Below are 18,165 nucleotides of genomic sequence, written 5' to 3' on the forward strand. Positions count from 1 at the left end.
GAGACAGAGTGTGAACAGAGAGGGGACAGAGACAGAGACACAGAATCAGAAGCAGGCTCCTGGCTCTGAGCTTCAGCACAGAGCCTGATATAGGGCTCGAACCCACGAACCGACTGAGCCGCCCAGGCTCCCTTCCTGCTTTTTGATTAAGCGAGCTCACTTCCGGTTGCCTGCAAACAGAGAGTCCTAATGAACTCACTGTTATCTTTATTTTATTTTAAATATTTTTATTTATTTCTAGGAGAGAGAGAGACAGCGTGAGCAGGGCACGGTCAGAGAGAGAGGGAGATACAGACTCTGAAATAGGCTCCAGGCTCTGAGCCGGCATTCAGCACAGAGCCTGACACGGGGCTCAAACCCACGAACCGCGAGATCATGGCCTAAGTGAAAGTCGGACGCTTAACTGACTAAGCCACCCAGGTGACCCTCACTGTTATCTTTTTTTTTTTTTTTTTTTTATTTCTAGGAGAGAGAGAGAGAGAGAGACAGCGTGAGCAGGGCACGGTCAGAGAGAGAGGGAGACACAGAATTGGAAACAGGCTACAGGCTCTGAGCTGGCAGTCAGCACAGAGCCCGACGCGGGGCTGGAACCCACGAACCGCGAGATCATGACCTAAGCGAAAGTAGGACGCTTAACCAACTAAGCCACCCAGGCGCCCCCCCTCACTGTTATCTTTAAAGAGTTCTGGAGGCCTCACCTGCCCACAGCCCACACACCAGAAGGAAATCTTTCTCCTCTGTGCTCCTCTTTACCTTGTTTGCATTCCTGCCAGTGTTCTTCAGCACACTTATGTGACTATACTCAGGAGAAGTATTTTCCAAAATGAACATCAGGACACAACTGCACAGCAGGATTACACTCATGTGGATGTTGGGCTCATTGGGTGTAAATACCCTGCTTCCCACCATAAACACTCTATAAACTGTGGATTTAACTCATCTTCTCACTGTCCACAGTTTTATAAATGGTAGATGAATGAAATAATTTATCCATACAAATATTCTATTAACTACTTTCTTCCTGAACTGAAGGCAAGAGCACGGATGCTCAGCTTTACGCCTATGCTTCCAGGAGCCCTGCTGTGTGGCGTTCAGAAGAGGGAATAAAGCCAGATCCTCACAGCCAGTTGCTACGGGACATGCAACACGCTGGTCTGCAAAAAGAATTAAGCTTAATACAGAAAAACTACTGGGGCCTAATTCTGTGCCAGGCACTGAGCTTAGTGGTGTGTGTGTCTCCACATACAGACACGATTCTCATTTATTTCCCATAATCCTCTCACGAGACAGGTACTATCAGTTCCTATCTTACTGAGGAGGAAAACCCAAAACCTAGCACGTCCTCATTTGTAACGTGAGGAGAATAACCTCACAGACTGGTCACGTACCTGTAACGAGACAAGGCACACACAACAGCACGCTCTCAGCAGGGCTGTGAGCGCGGCTCCCGGGGAAGCGCAGGGAGCAAGGCACACGAAGGCCACCCCACTGGGAGGACGGTGACACGGCTGCTGCGGGAGCCGGCACGACCAGAGGCACCAATCTGTCACTTTCGCTGAGAACGTGCAGACAGCCCTCTCCCCTGTAATTATGCTGCTGGTTACACCTACGGTTCCCACGACGCTAACTCCCCTGGGCCGACAATGCCACGCCACAGCTGCGGCCCGCGCCCCCAGAAGGCCTGCGCAAACGCTGCCAGCACTGGACCTTGCCCATCACGACACTCTCTCGGTGAGAAAACGCCTCCTTTATGACTCAACAGGTCGCAGGCGCCCAAGCGCTGCTCACTCGAGAGCACGGAGGAGCCGGGCTCACTTACGCTGACGTAGTCCTTCAGGATGTAGCGAGCTGACCGAGGTTGGTCTGGCTGCCCGTGCGCAGTCATGAATCCTCGCATACCTGTGAGGAGAGAGGGACTGTGTAAACTGAAGCGGGAAGACAGACAATCACAACAAAGACAACTGAGGTGACAGAAGTGGAGTCTGTTTTTACACCAACTGGGCATCCTTATTCTCTAGCTTTAAAAAAACAACCATGGCGGTAGAAGACATTCTGGTAGCATTATAAAGGCACCCGGGTGAACACACCACCCTGTTATACCTGATACCCCAGCACCAACCACTGACACACGTTCAGTCTCTCTCTACTCCGATTATTTATCTCTTGATCTTAAACATTTAAACACGGAGGCCACCTGTAGAACGCTATGCTGTCACCAATTAGCAAAACCTAAAACAATAGTAATTCTTCTTGTTTAATGACATATCTATGCTTTTTCCAGTTTCCCAAACATACAACAAAGATCCCTCTAATACTAACTCAACTAGAGGGGGTAGCAGAGCACAGTGGTTAAGAATATGACCTTTGGCAGACAGGTGGGGTTAAAAACAGCCTCTTGACTTAGTAGCTGTGTGTTGGCTCTTTCAGTTTAGAAGAAAGTAGTTAGAACCCTAGATCACACAATACACAAAACTACAGTTAGGCAGATGAAACATCTAAAGGTACATTAAAAAAAAAGGTATTACAGGAAAATAGCTTTATTCTCTTAAGGTAGGGAAGGCCCTCCCAAGTAAAACCACCAAACCCATCAAGCCAAAAAAGGGGGAAAAAAGTCTGTTAAAATTGTTAACATATATAGGGCTAAAGAAATCACAAAGAAGTCCTACAAATCTTTAAGAGAACAAAAGATGCACAGAAAAAGGTGATTCCCAGAAGAAACAGAAATGTCTAGCATATGCAGATTGTTCCATTTCACTAGTAAAGATATGCAAACTGTTTAGCAACATCTTATGAAATGAACTGTCAGAGACTATTCTTTATACACCTGCAGATGATCTTAGAAAGTATACATATGTGGTCAGCCATTTTTTACAAACTGGCTTTTTCCTTACTCTGATTTTATCAGAATTAGATGAAAAAATCTTAAAACACTATTGCTTTTCGCTTTATCTGGAAGTCCAATCAAATGAGAAGTCTGGTGGAAGCCCACCTTTCCCCATCTGTCAGACTACGATACTGGAGAGAAGTCCGGAATATGAAACTCAGGTTCTCATCCAGGGTAAACCACAGATCAGACGGCACTGCATGCAAGTCATCTCATGCTCTGATTTCAGACTACTCTCTTAAAAAAAAAGGAGGCGAGGGGCGCCTGGGTGGCTTAGTTGGTTAAGCATCCGACTTTCGCTTAGGTCATGATCTTGCGGTTCGTGGGTTCCAGCCCCGCGTCGGGCTCTGTGCTGACTGCCAGCTCAGAGCCTGGAGCCTGTTTCAGAGTCTGTGACTCCCTCTCTCACTGACCCTCCCCTGCTCACGCTGTCTCTCTCCTAGAAATAAAACATTAAAATAAATAAATAAATAAATAAAAGGAGGTGAGAGGCAGGGTGCTCTTTAAGGTCTCTTCTATGGTTTTGTGGCTACCCCACCAGTCTCCTCACAAATGCTTACTGTTTATCCTCTTTAAGTCTCTCAACTAAGCTAAGTTCAAGTTAATGTCAAACAAGGTTTCCAAGGGACTGATAGAAGGGAAGGGGAGGGAGGCTGTTTTGTCTCTACCCTGACCCGTCAGCAACGTCCGGATCGGAGGGCTTTCCTTTCCAGTGCTGCCCTCACAACACTCATACCTGCTCCGACAGCATATTCATTTTCTTCCCAACATCCCTCTTCTTCCCTGTTTGGGAGCCAACACAGCTTCTACCTGGGTCTGTGTCTACACCCAGTTATGTTCTGAACAGTGAATGGCCTCAGGGCCTTTCCTTAGACGCACGTGACAGCTGCCGGCTCGCCCCACGCTCTCTGTGGCAGCTTTCCAGCAGTCTGCATCTAGGCCTCCTACACGAGGGGCCGACTGCTCCAGTGAAAGCAGGGGCACCTGGAGTCAAAGCAGCCCCTCCGCTAACTCCAGAAAGCGCTTAGCACTCAGAAGCAAAATGCCGCTCCCGGGGCGGTCAGCTGCCCCTCCTGCACTGCTGCGCTCTGAACCCGCCCCCAGAGCAGCTACCTGGAGGCCACTCTGTAGGCAAGGCCACAACAGAGACAAAAGCATCAACCCTGGGAGACGACGTGACAAACACTTAGGATAAATGTGAATTTCTATCTCTGCAGGAATGGTTTCTCTCATTAACTATGATGTTACTTTTGGTTCTTTTTTTTTTTTGTTGTTATTGTTCATGTTTTAAAATAAATCACAACTCACATCCGTAAGCTGTCAACAATTCTTCTGATGTTGGAGGTCGATGGGGATCTTCATCCTCTCTAGGTTTTATGATATTGATGCCATAGGTGGCTTCTAAAACATATCTCGGAATATTCTGGCAAACATAAGCTTGTCAAGGAATCCATTACCTTGAACTGACCCCTTCCCACCATGGCTTCTGACATGCCTTTAATGCTGAGAATATGCTACTTTAGCACTCCTATGACCGAAGCCATTCTAGGTCTCCAGAAAAGAAGTACAATATTCACTAATTTTCAAATGCTTTCTCTTTACACCACTCTACCTTGTACCTATTATTCATACACGTATCCCATATGGCACCCCCCCCCCCCCGACCAAACCCAGAAAGGGCAGGGTCCATGGCTGATTCAGGCTCATAGCTTCCACAGAACCCAACCTAACCTGGCTTGTAATAAATGCTCAATATGCATCTGATTAATTCAGAGAGAAATGGAAAATATACAGAAAATCATAAATAATGTAACAGCTGCGTTCCCAACTATCCAGGAGGGGTAACAATTTCACCTGTTAAAAACCGTACAATAAACGCAAACCCTGAGGACACTGTGCCAGCCCGCTGCCACCTGGAGGTAAGCGGTTCGTGTGCGGCAGCCGCCGGCCCACTCCCCCAACCTTCACACTCACGGCTGTCTGTTAATGCAAAGTACTGTTCTGCGAGGTGACATTTTTTACTGCGAGGTGACATTTTTCACAGAAATGGTGTAACACCGTATACGTGATGTTTTGAGATTGGCCCAGGTTAACACAGGTAGACTGAGTGCGGTATTTTTTAACAACTATATATTATTCTGTTTGAGTGATATACTGTATTTTATCGATCCTGGTAAATGAATTCTTTCTCATTTCTTACAGAAAGAGAAATCAAATTGGGGTAAGTAAAATGCTGTGGCCTTCAGAGCAGTCATTAAGAATCCTGTCAAGGGGCGCCTGGGTGGCTCAGTCGGTTAGGCGTCTGACTTCAGCTCAGGTCATGATCTCGCAGTTCGTGGGTTTGGGCCCTGCATCAGACTCTGTGCTGACAGCTCAGAGCCTGGAGCCTGCTTCAGAGTCTGTGTCTCCCTCTCTCTCTGACCCTCCCCCACTCATGTTCTGTCGCAAAAATAAATAAACTATTAAAAAAAAAAAAAAACAAAACCCTGTCAAGAGCTGTACAGGGCCAGAACTTTTACCCTCGTAAATTAACCAATTGGCAGGCCAGTGTCACGGAGTCTCCGGTCTTCCTCCAGCACCCAGGGAACAGTAACAGACTAAACTGCTGGCTTGTAAGTAGGGTAAGGTCTTAAGACACTGCGGTTCGTAACAGAATAGTCTGAATATTTTTTTCATGTCAGACACTAACCTAGGTGCTTCACTTAACTCATTATGCTGGAAGGCAGCAGAATTTCCCCCCACCACACACACCTTTTTTTCTAGATCTATTTGTATACTTTAAAACTTTAAAAGCATGCTGGGATTTTGATTGGGGCTGCACTGAATTTATGTCAACTTGAGGAGAATTGACACTTTAACAGTACTAAGTTTTTCAACCATAAACATGTATTACCTCTTCACTCATTTAGGTCTTCTTCATCTTAACAATGCTTTGCACTATTAAGTGCACAGGAATTTCACATTATCAAAGCTATGCCTAGTTGTTTCATTTGTTTAATGTTATTATGAATAACAGGTTTTAAATTCCAATGTCCTAATTTTTGATGCTAGTAGAGTTCCTAACTGGCTCCTTACTAGCTGTTAGATCTTGGCAAACTATTTAACTTCTCAGTGCTTTACTTTCCTCAAGCTGAAAAAATGGGAACAATTGTAGGACCCACTTCAAGGGTTATTTTACGAATTAAATGTGATATCGCTTGATAAGTGCTGTGTAAAGCACACAGTAAGCATGGAGTAAATATTACTAGCTATAACAAATCCTCACAATCAACTGTGAAGTAGCTATTATTACTGGCAATTTTCAGCAAAGAGTTTCTGGAAGATTAAGCAAGCTTATCAAGGTCACACAAATAGTCAAAATAGCAGTGTCCGGATTCAGGTTTGCAACCAGGGGCTGAGATCCAAGACTGGGCTCTTCCACTGATACGAGGCGACACTGCTACAGTCAGGACATGAGGTTTTACAATTTTGCTGCTACCTCATGTACAAACTTGGGCAGATCACTAGTATTTCAGGTTTTTCTGTTCAACAGCAGACCTGAATACATCCAATGCAAAGCAAAGTCCAAAACAAACTTGAAGCCCTAGCATACACATAACAGCTCATCTTTGCAAAGCAGGAAGGATATTAGTGACACAGGCGGGACATGGTCTCTCATTTGGTCAATTGGGAGGATTCCATTGCAAGTCATCTCTGCCTTGGTAGAGACGAAGGACGGCATCACCAGGCCTGGGCAGTCACATAAGCAGAGGCCAGGTTCCACATAGAGAGTCTGAAAGACAAGTGAGAGGCTTATGTTGGGCACAAAGCAGAGGAAGGGAAAGGCCCACCACACGAGTGGTGAAGAACTTAGAGAAATACCCTGAGGGAGGAACTGGCTAAGACGGAGAGAGAGAGAGAGAGAGGCTGATGCTGCAGAAATACCTGAAAATGCTTGGTGTGACCAGGGGTGGCAGACACAGACACTTTCTTGTTGCCCAGGATGGTGTTGATTGTGGAACTCTTACCAACATTCGGGTAGCCCACCTGCAGGAGACACCTGAGTTACCAGCGTACAGCACCGGCAGTACATCTATCAGACCCAAAGATAACACATACATAGTGCGACCCCAGTGTAAGTGTCCGGTTGCTTCAAAAGATTATTTGAATGGATACTGTTGGCTGACAATTTTCCCCTGCAGTGTGGATGTATTGATTCAGATGGGTCTCCACTGAGGAGACATTTTATTTTAGGGTCTTGCTCTAACAGCAGATGTTACAGTAAACCTCAGCCTCTTGTTCCCAGTGTTCCCCGTGATGTCCCATCTCACAGGCATTTCAGTTTCTGTTGTATTTTCCACACTGTCGGTGAAGTCAAGCATCAGATAGGTATGTTAATCATCACAACACACAATCACCTTTAATTTTTAAGAACTTACTAGCAAGCTTCTATCTTGTTGGTTAAAAATGTTAGGTGGCATATGGACTTGATGTGGGTTAACGAGCTACTAAAATTCTTCAATGACTTTTAGCAGAATCATATAAAGGTTTTCAAATAATTGCTTACATCATGCCAGCCTTGCTCCAGGCTCTCTCTTACACTTTTCCCTGTACTTCTACATCCTATTCCCTCTTGCCTGTTCCAGAGAATCCTCCACGAGCATGACTGGAAGATTACAAACACTGAGCCCATGGAACATAAAACCCCACCCCTTCCACCTCCAGCACAGGCCTCGTAACACATCGCTTCCCTTGCTCCAGTCTTTGCTCTTGCCCCCTCCGCGCTTGGCCATACTGCCACCTGCTGGCCCGGGGACATATTGCCATTCCCGGGGCTCGGTTTAAACGTTTACCTTGTTTGTCTGAAGGCCCTTCCACCGTCACTTTGTTGAAACCTTACATTATACTTTAAGGTGCAACCTCTTACACAAAGATTTCAGATAACTGCTCATTAATTCCAATATTCTCACGTTTTGGGTTTATCTAGATCTTGATTACATGACATATCATGACATTTGTTGGGGGACAGGGGACTTCTGTTGCTGTCATCTCCCCCATCTCCTGAAGACCAGGCTCACTACACAACAGCCATAGGGCGCTGGACCTCCTCCTCTCTGCCACGCCCCATGCTTGGAGTCAGCAGCTCTGGGAGCCTGGAGACGGTGTCTGGTCTCCTGACACAGTGTCACGGCCGAGCAGGACACTTGGCACATGGCCGGTGATCAGTACATGCTCACAGAATGAGTAAATCAGCCTATTCTCAAGATTTCTAAAGTAAGATTTCAGAAAGCGGAGAGGCCGCCTAGCATTTCCATAAATGTGAGAAATAAACTAGCTTTTAAGGAAGCTGGGCTTTCTGGTGGCATGTGGAAAATGAGTTTTTAGCAATAATATATAGAAATGGAGCTGTAAAGCTAAGAGAAATCAGCCACATTTCCCAAGGTTTATAGCAAGTAAATCAGTTCCACTGCAGAACTGGGAATTACACTAGGTCTGCCTGGCTCGAGGGACAATTCCTCAAACTAGTATTCTAAAATAAAGTGTCAAACTGCTAGAATCATTTTAAGTACGCTTTGGGAGGGGGACAGTGCTTCAAAACAATTAGGATTAGCTCTACTTGGCATGTGACTGAAAAGCTAGAAGGTTTTAAACCTGCCATGATCTACTTTCCTTCGCTGTTTTGTTTTCCTGGACGCAAGATCTATAAAACATTTCTAACATCTTACATTTCCTCAGCTAAATATGGGGCCATCCGGAGCCATGCTGCACACCCTGAGAGCTGGATACTTCTCACAGTCACCTCTAGAATTAGTGTATATGTAGCTAGGGATGTGACCTCCTTTCCCCTGTTCTTTTTTGTTTTCTTTTAATTTTGTTTGAGGCTGAGTGCACACATGTGAGCGAGTGGGAGAGGGGACAGAGGATCTGAAGCAGGCTCCACACTGTCAGCAGTGAGCCAGATATGGGGCTGGAACTTACGGACCTGTGAGTTATGACCTGAGCCAAAGCCAGAGGATCAACCAACTGAGCCACCCAGGCGCCCCTCCTTTCCCTATTCTTATGCAACCAAAGCACCAGGCACACTCTGCCTGGCCTGAAGATGTTGGGATTCTCCCTAAAATGCATCTGGGACATTTACAGTACAAGTTAGCAAGGATCACTTGACACCAAAAGCCTACAGAAGGTAAAAATATTGACCTGGAAGTGTGACTACAGTCTTAAAATTAAGTACTCTCACCCTAGTACCTCTTGGGAAGTCACGTGTCTGGCAGGGCTGAACTGGAAGGAGGTGGGAGACGATAATTACTATGAAAAGAGGTATATGCAACGTAAGCCCTGAAAGAGTACACTGTTGACTTTTCTTGTCCCACTGCCTACTCCCACAATGCCAGCAGGCAACAAGTGGGCAATACTGTTCCCAGTGATGCCAGAAGCCTGGTTAGTCCCTTGGGTTCCAGTGTAGCTACCACTGGATCGGATATAGGGATACCCACGTGGTAACAATCTCAGGAGCGATTTCACCTTACCAGTCCAACAGTAAGTTGTCCGTCTTTCACTTTCTTCCCAGTGTGTAGCTGCTTAAAGATCTCCAATAGTTCCTGCCTTGAGACCAGGTGGCTAAAATTGCGCGTGTGCCTCTTCTGCAGGGCGCCCCTGCCCTGAGCCCCACAATCCCCGGCACAGCGTTCCTTCCTGTCCCAGCCACAGGCTTTCTCGTCAGGGTCGCTGTCCTCCTCCGAACACGTCTGCCAAACTTCCTCCTCCTCCTCCCGACAGTCCTCGTACTCACTGTCGTCTTCATCGCTAGTGGCAACTGCACCAAGCGGGGGGGAGCCCCTGTCCAGGAGACGCTCAGTCTCACCGTGAGGATTTCCAGCCCCATCACAACTGGAGTTTTCAGACCCCGTTGTAGTGGCTTCTCCAGCACCCTCGTCCACATGTTCCTGATGAAATAACAAAAGGCACAAAAGCTCAGAAGGGTAGAACAATGGCATCTTTCACTCTAGTGAGAGTACTCAGAGTTGGTTATCGAAGAACAGAGGACAAGAAAAGTCAGGAAGGAGACTAGAAAAGGTAAAAACAGGGAAACAACGTGAGCCTTTCAGTGCAAGGATGTAACCAAACTATCAACTGTGGTGCCCTCTGCGGATGGTGGGCCTTTACTTTATGAGTTTCTGTATTATTTGAACTTTGTACAAACAACATGCATTATTTTTGTAACAGATACATCTTTAAAGAAAACAAGAGTTTAGAAAAGCCCATGTCAAGCTGAATTCTTTGGCAGTATGCCATTTCACAATGGGCTATAGAACAAAGCATTTCTCATCAACAATAAAACATTTAACATTCTCTTCTCTGCACAAAGCAAGAAGGGCAGAATTTATAACTTGAGTTTCTTTTTACATTTGCATTTTAAAAGACTATGGTCTGCATAAAGGATACAGAAATGCTGATGCATAGGAGCACATGTACCCCAATGTTCATAGCAGCACTCTCCACAATAGCTAAAACATGGAAAGAGACTAAGTGTCCATCATCGGACGAATGGATCAAAAAGATGTGGTTTATCTATACCATGGAATACTACATGGCAATGAGAAACAATGAAATCTGGCCATGTGTAGCAACATGGATGGACCTTGAGGGTGTTATGCTGAGCGAAATAAGTCAGGCAGAGAAGGACAGATACCGTATGTTTGCACGTATAGGAGGATTAGGAGGAACTTAGCTGAGGAACAAGGGGGAGAAGAAGGGGGGAAATGGTGGGGGAAAGGGAGAGAGGCAAACCATGAGAGATTTTTGAATGCTGACAAAAACTGAGGACTGATGGATGTGGGGGGGAGGGGGGATGGGCATGGAGGAGGGCACTTGTGGGGATGAGCACTGGGTGTTATGTGGAAACTAATTTGACAATAAACTATTTGTAAAAAATAAAAAAATAAAAAAAAATAAAAGACTGTGGTTTGCATATTTAAGGACACTCCTATTCCTTCATAATTGCCTTTTATAAATCCTGTGGAGCATAGCTCCCTCAGGATGAAATAAGCAACAGAACTCAACTCCACATGTGAAACTTACTCATATATGCAAAAAAAAAAAGATAAAAATCATTTACTCTTCAGGGATGTGTTAATTCTTCTGAATTCCTACTGATATTAAAGCAAAACTAAGACAATTTACAGTATTACTGTACTGATTTGTGTCAACAACAGAATAGTCTGGATTTAGAAGTGATGCAAACCTTGTGTCATTTCTAAATTACCTAATGTTAGAACGAGCAACCATCACAGAAGACAGAAGGAGTTAAACAGGTATCCTAAATTTTAGAAAAGTAGAGACATAAACCAAATGTCAGAGAAAATGGACATGATTTCATGATCAAGCCTGGTAAGTCAAAAAGAAACAGCATGAGGGTGCGCCTCTGTGGCTGTTGGTTAGGTGCTCGATTCTATGATCTCATGGTTCGTGGGTTCAAGAACCATGATGGGTTCTGCGCTGACAGTGCAGAGCCTACTTGGGATTCTCTCCCCCTCTATTTCTCTTTGGCCCTCCCCTGCTCATGCTCTCTAAAAAAAGCTTAAAAAAAAAAAAAAAACCCACAACAAAACTGCATGGCTTCTTAACAGAACCATAGAACTGAGGACCATTTCTATGAGAAATGACCAATGAGCATAAAGAAGACTGTGTGTCTTCACCATGAGCTCTTCTGGATCATTTCAAAATATGAAAGAAACAGATAACAAGGATGTGAACTGGGGCACCTGGATGGCTCAGTCGATTTGTAGGTTTGTGCATCGGGCTCCACGATGACAGTGCAGGGCCTGCTTAGGAATTTCTCTCTTTCTCTCCTTCTCTGTCTGCCCTTCCCAATGCACGTGCACTCTCTCTCTCAAAATAAATAAAAACTTTAAAAAAGACCCCACCTAAAACTAGAAGCAGTTTAGGTTCAGGAAAAATCATAAAGACAACAGAAGGACTTCATGACAGTTACCATCACACACACACACACACACACACACACACACACACACACACACGCACGGAGAAGCCAATCCCTTGGGAAAACACAGTGCAGTTTAACAGATGGTCAAGAGAAAACTAAGGTGCTCAGCTTGAAAACTGTCAGGTTCTTTCAGATAAGAAGGGGCTAAACAACTGTAAAGGAAGAACCAAGTTTCAGATAGTCGAGAACAGTGATTATCAAACTATTCCTAGTAAGTTTGTGTTTGATACTCAAATGACAGATGAGATTACAGATATATTACAAGAGTAACTAGTTATTGGTCTTGAGAATTCTTGAAAAACACCAGACTTCAGAAGCCTTGGGAGGACTTAATTAAGTTAGTAATGATGGCTAACGTAAGGAGGAAAGAGTATCTCCCATAACCACACACTGTTAACTCAGAATTAGATGTGAAAGTAAGTCCACAAGGTAGCTGGTGAGCCCTAAAAAGACAGTCATCAAAAGGAGGCCAGGGTTTCCTGAGAACAGATCATGCAAAAAAAGTAGAATGTACTACTTGGTTAACAGTTCAGGGAATACCTGAAATTAACAGACACTAATCCTTTTTTCATTTTTGGTAATTTAAAACAACAACAAAAACCTTCAATAAGATGCTGGCTTCCAGGAAAGAGTTGAAACAACAGAAATAATGGTTAAGAGGGCAAACTATGAAGCCAGAATACCTTGAGGGTAATAAGCACTTACACTTATTGTTGAGAAGATTAAATGAATAAAATATATAAAGTGCTTAGGACAGTGGTGCCTGGCACAGAATAAACTTTCTATGGGTTAGCTTTTAGTAACAACACTAACAACAGAATGATTCTTACTGTTCTACCCTTGCAAACACATCTGTATTCATCACATCAGAATGCTTGGTACCAAGTGCTGAGGAGGTTCACAAAAGGTTATAGAGCCCTCCCACTGGTTCTGATCTGTTTAACAACATCGATGACTCGAAAGAATATACAGAAGGACAAACACACAAAATCTGCAGATTCAAAGCTAGGAGAGAAAAGCAAATCGCACAATCACAATGAATTCTCTACCTTAGCCCCAAATCGCTAACAATATTTCAGAGGAACAGTACTGTCCTAAGTTGAGCCTGGGTGGCTCACTTGGTTAAGCATCCAAATTCAGCTCAGGTCATGAGCTCACAGTTTGGGAGTTTGGGCCCCGCACTGGGCTTGCTGCTGTCAATGCGGAGCCCAATGTGGATCCTTTGTCCACCCCCCTCTCTGCCCTTCCCTCGCTTGCGCGCGTTCTCTCTCTCACATACAAACGAAAAAAAAACCAACCACAAACACAAAAACTTTTTCCATATGTAAATATGGGATGAGATTTGCATTAAGTTATTTCTTTTTTAAAAGATATTTGAGGGATTTGGTTGTGCACAGGTTAAATTACCCCAAACCATAATATAGCTCCTTTGAAAGGGGGTGAATTAACAAAAACTCTGAATTCCTTAGGAATATCCTGATCACAGGAAATAATAGTCCGTCTGTATATATCCTGGGCAAACCATATCTAGGGCAACATATTCAATTAGGTGCCACCAATTTTAAGTGTTATCCTGATACCGGCAAATAGACACTTGAGATAAAGAGCGCCCCAGATATTGTGTCCATGATGAATATACAGGCAGAAATATATATAATTTACAGAAGAGAAAACTAAGGGGACAAAGGAAGAGCCCTTAGATCAAGGGTTAGGGAGGCCAACTTAGCTTCACTAAACTGAAAATCTTTTTAAAAAAAAATTTTTTTTAAATTAGAGAGAAAGCGTGTGAGCGCGAGCAGGGGAGAGGGGTAGAAGGTGAGACAGAATCTTAAGCAGGCTCCACTCTCAGCATGGAGCCCAACATGGGGCTAGATCCATGACCCTGGGATCATGACCCGAGCTGAAATTAATTCGGTGCTGAACCAACTGAGCCACCCTGGCACCCCTGACGAACTTTCTAAATGTAGATAGAGTAAGCTAGTTGGTCTCTGTTATTTAATGCAGTCGCAGAGAGATTATACGACTGTGTGCCATGGAGGGGAGCTAACCGAAGCTCAGCAGGAGAGGATACTGTACTTACTGACATGCAGCTCAACACACAAACCAATACATGGTTGACAGAGATAAAAGGAGAAGGCTAGGAAAAAAGATATTACTTTACGTCTCTTCCAGCTCTAAGATTCTACTAATTTCATTTCATAGTTATTATTAGTTAACTAGTTATATTAAAAAAAATTTTTTTTCAATGTTTTATTTATTTTTGAGAGAGAGAGAGAGAGAGACAGCATGACCAGGGGAAGGTCAGAGAGAGAGGGAGGTACAGAATCCAAAGCAGACTCCAGGCTCTGAGCTAGCTGTCAGCACAGAGCCCGATGCAGGGTCTGAACCCTCGAACTGTGAGATCATGACCTGAGCCGAAGTCGAACGCTTAACCGACTGAGGCCCGCAGATTGCCCGACTAGTTATATTTTTTATTAGAAAATAAACCCCAGGGGCACCTGGCTGGCTTAGTTGGTGGAGTATGTGACTCTTGATCTGTGAGTTCAAGCCCTACACTGGGTGTAGACTGGGTGTGGAGATTACTTAAAACACATACACACGGGGCGCCTGGGTGGCTCAGTGAGTTAGGCATCTGCCTTCAGCTCAGATCATAATCTTGCAGTTCGTGGGTTCGGGCCTCACATTGGGCTCTGTGCTACTTGGGATCCTCTCTCTCTCTCTCTCTCTCTCTCAATAAATAAATAAATAAATAAAACTTCAAAAGATAAAGTAAAACATACACACATTCACAGACACCCCCCTGCAAACTTTTTCTGTAAAATGTGGGTTAAAAAAGAACACGGTATAGCTTTAGAATTACCTCATTTCTTTGTTTTGAAAACGATGTCAAAAGAGATTCTAATCAAGTCCTGAAAAGTAGAGGTACAGGCTGTGGCTGTCCTACCTCCTGTTAAAAACTATTATGAAGTCGTTATGAAACTTCCTATATAACTTCCTGCCAAAACTCTAAAAGTAAAAATTATAGCTGGTATCAGTGTGTAACAAAGAGCCCCAGAGAGGTCAGACTATTTGACAACCAGAGAAAGCAGCCTTGCGACTCGTTTTCCTGTTGTGTAGACCATCCTAGCACCAGAGCATTTAGGGAACCAACAAAACCCCCGAATTCCCACAAAACTTCAAACAAACAAACAAACCCAAAGCTCACTAACCAAAAACTGAAATCCTCCTCCCAGAAACCCAACCCGAAAAAGCCCCCCGGTTACCTCAGAGTCACCAATCAGTTGAATGGCTTCAGCCAAAGCTGACCAGAAGATAATCTTCACATTTTCTTTTTCAAAGTATGTGGCCCAGACACCCCGCTGCTCAGCAGTCAGCAAGTCTGCCTTATTTATCAGAATGACGTTTTCCTTACTGTCATCTATTTCTTTCACGTAACATTCCTAGGCAAGACAAAAGTATTTAGAAAGGCCTCTTCAAACAAGTAAAAAGTGGGCGAATTATACTGAAGATGCCCAAATAGGACTAAAAGTTTCTACTGCCCCCAGTTCTAAGTCAATCCTAATGTACAGATTTTTCATCCTGGTACATTCTAATGATTCTTTCGGCAAGCTCTGAAAAAGGTAGCTCACGTATACTTAGAAATACCCTTAACGTAAAAACTGGAAAGGGTAAAAGGAAATGCTCTCCCACCCTGTTGAAGGATAATAGGCCTTTTTTCTTTAAATAATGTTGTCCCTCTCTTTGATACTGCCGAACTGTTTCTTTTACACAGAACTGCAGAACTAGATTTGTCAGCCAGCAGGGATGGTTTTTTTAGCCAAATGATGACAGCCAATAATAATCTCATCTTTTAACATAAAAAATACTTTTAAGTTTAAAAGAAAACCAAGACTCAATGATTGATACTAATTCCCACCACAGTTCTGCATTAGGTAACACACCAGCGTGTGACTTCGTAAGAGTTTCACAAATACGATTTGTGTCTCTCACCAGTGGATTTAAAAATATTCTGTACTGTTACTATCATGGTTCTCAAACACAAATAGGGAGTATTTCACATGTGTACAGTGTTTTACTAATTCAAAGCCCGTATTACATTCTTTCATGTAATCTTCACACCTTATTACTACCTGTGGTGTTGTACAAATGTAGTTCACTTGTAAAATATCACAGGAAGTAATAAGTAAGAGGCGAGGAGAGAGAACACTTGACAGGATGGGTAAGAAGAGACTAAAAAGTACAATGTCATTTCAATTGATGTCTCTTAAAAAATGAGAAACACTGGCAAATGTCTATTAACAAACTGGCTCCTAAAACGAGAAGCTAGAGAGTTCATGTTCGCCATTTCCCACAGGTGATTAGAAGGCCGACACCTGTCTCAACAGCAGCAGTATGCAAGCGCCTGACCCGGGGAGGAGGGGGCCCTACACAGAGCTGGAGGACAGACAGGACGCTGGCCTAGTTACTGCTGTCAGTGAGGCTGTCCTCCCACTGCGGCTGCAAGAGCTGCACATTTGAATTTTGTCACACTTTACTTACCAAATCCTCACATCTAAACAGGAGTGGGTTTCGAGCATCGACTATCTGGACCACGATATCACTGAAAAAGAAATAGGAGATGCTCCAATCACTGTGAAGTGAAACACTAACCACATAATAGCAAACACTGTCCATATATTAAGCACTTGGCACATTAATCGGTTTAAGGTACAATTATCCCCAGTTTATGTATGAGGAAACTGAAGCTTAGGACAGTTAAGTAACTTGTCCAAAGTCACCAGCTACTCCATGATGGAGCTCAAAGGGAACTCGGTCTGGACCAGAGGACGTGCCTGTAATCGCTAACATTCTCTTGCTGTTTTATGTCCTACAGAACCCTGATGATGTTTCACTGCTAAAACTTCAACTGGATCTTCTAATAAACTCTCCTGGTGAGACAAAAGAGTATTCCAAATACTTCAATCCAAGATGAGGTCTACTGCATACTCATGTACCTAATCTACACTGGTGTTAAGGCCTCAAAAGAAAACTAATAAATCACTTGCTGACAGAAGCCACTATCAAGCGTGTATCTTTTTTAAACCCAGGGCTGACAAGCATACATCTAGCAAATCATCATCCATCAGTTCCAACAATGTGTTTAAATGGCACAAATACAAAACAGGAAAACAATGACTTAAGATGCCACACTGAAGCAGGAATGAAGAGTCTAACTTCTGTCACATAGAAGATGCAGCAATATGAGAGCTTTCTGTAGCTTATACAAGCTCCCCAAAGCCCTCACAAATGTAGTGGGGTCTACCGCAGCCTAGCAGAGCAGGAATCCATATCTCACTTCCCTAGGAGGATCCCCCTCCCATCCTGCCTCTGTGGCTAAGAAAGTTGCTCTTAAGGTCAGCTGCAACTGCCGCTGGAAGGAAATAAGTCTGAAACTGTGATGCCTCCAGCTGTGGCTTTCTTTTTTGACATTACTTTGGCTATTTGGGTTTTTTTCTGGTTCCATACAAATTTTAGAATTGTTTGTTCTAGCTCCGTGAAGAATGCTGGTGGTATTTTGATAGGGATTGCACTGACTGTGTAGATTGCTTTGGGTACTATAGACATTTTAACAATATTTGTTCCTCCAATCCAGGAGCATGAAATGTTTTTCCATTTCTTTGTGTCCTCTTCAATTTCTTTCATAAGCTTTCTATAGTTTTCAGTGTACAGAACTTTTACCACTTTGGTTAGGTTTATTCCTAGGTATTTTATGTTTTTTGGTGCAACTGTAAATGGGATCGATTCCTTGATTTCACTTTCTGCTGCTTCATTTTTGGTGTGTAGAAGAAATGCAACCAATTTCTGTATATTGATTTTATATCCTGTGACTTTGCTGAATTTATATATCATTTCTAGCAGTTTTTTGGTGGAGTCTTTTGGGTTTTCCAAAAGTAGAGTATCATGTTGTTTGCAAAGAGTTAAAGTCTGACTTCTTCCTTGCCAATCGGTACACCTTTTCTTTTTGCTGTCTGATTGCTGAGGCTAGGACTTCCAGTACTGTGTTGAACAGCAGTGGTAAGACTGGACATCCCTGTCATGTTCCTGACCTTGGGAAAGCTCTCAGTTTTTCCCCATTAAGGATGATATTAGCTATGGTCTTTCATATATGGCCTTTATGAAGTTGAGGTAGGTTCCTTTTATACCTATTTTCTTATTAATCAAGAAAGGATTGGGGCGCCTGGGTGGCTTAGTCGGTTAAGCATCCGACTTTCACTTAGGTCATGATCTCGCGGTTCGTGGGTTCGAGCCCCGCGTCAGG

At 43.8% G+C, this 18,165-nt stretch overlaps 1 protein-coding gene across 1 annotated transcript in view; it reads right to left on the minus strand.

Moving 5' to 3' along the window:
- The window catches only part of LSG1 (large 60S subunit nuclear export GTPase 1), a 36,553-nt gene that overhangs the window by 5,565 nt on the left and 12,823 nt on the right, over nt 1–18,165 (minus strand). The window contains exons 6-12 of the mRNA XM_039230355.1: nt 16,407–16,467; nt 15,131–15,307; nt 9,391–9,807; nt 6,809–6,910; nt 6,513–6,656; nt 4,193–4,316; nt 1,820–1,899 (exon numbers count right to left, since the gene is read on the minus strand). Of these exons, the coding sequence (XP_039086286.1) occupies nt 1,820–1,899; nt 4,193–4,316; nt 6,513–6,656; nt 6,809–6,910; nt 9,391–9,807; nt 15,131–15,307; nt 16,407–16,467 (1,105 nt within the window). The remainder of the gene's footprint in view (nt 1–1,819; nt 1,900–4,192; nt 4,317–6,512; nt 6,657–6,808; nt 6,911–9,390; nt 9,808–15,130; nt 15,308–16,406; nt 16,468–18,165) is intronic.

The sequence above is a fragment of the Hyaena hyaena genome, unplaced genomic scaffold, assembly GCF_003009895.1.
Source record: "Hyaena hyaena isolate Hyena2069 unplaced genomic scaffold, ASM300989v1 scaffold_45, whole genome shotgun sequence".
Lineage (NCBI taxonomy): Eukaryota > Metazoa > Chordata > Mammalia > Carnivora > Hyaenidae > Hyaena > Hyaena hyaena.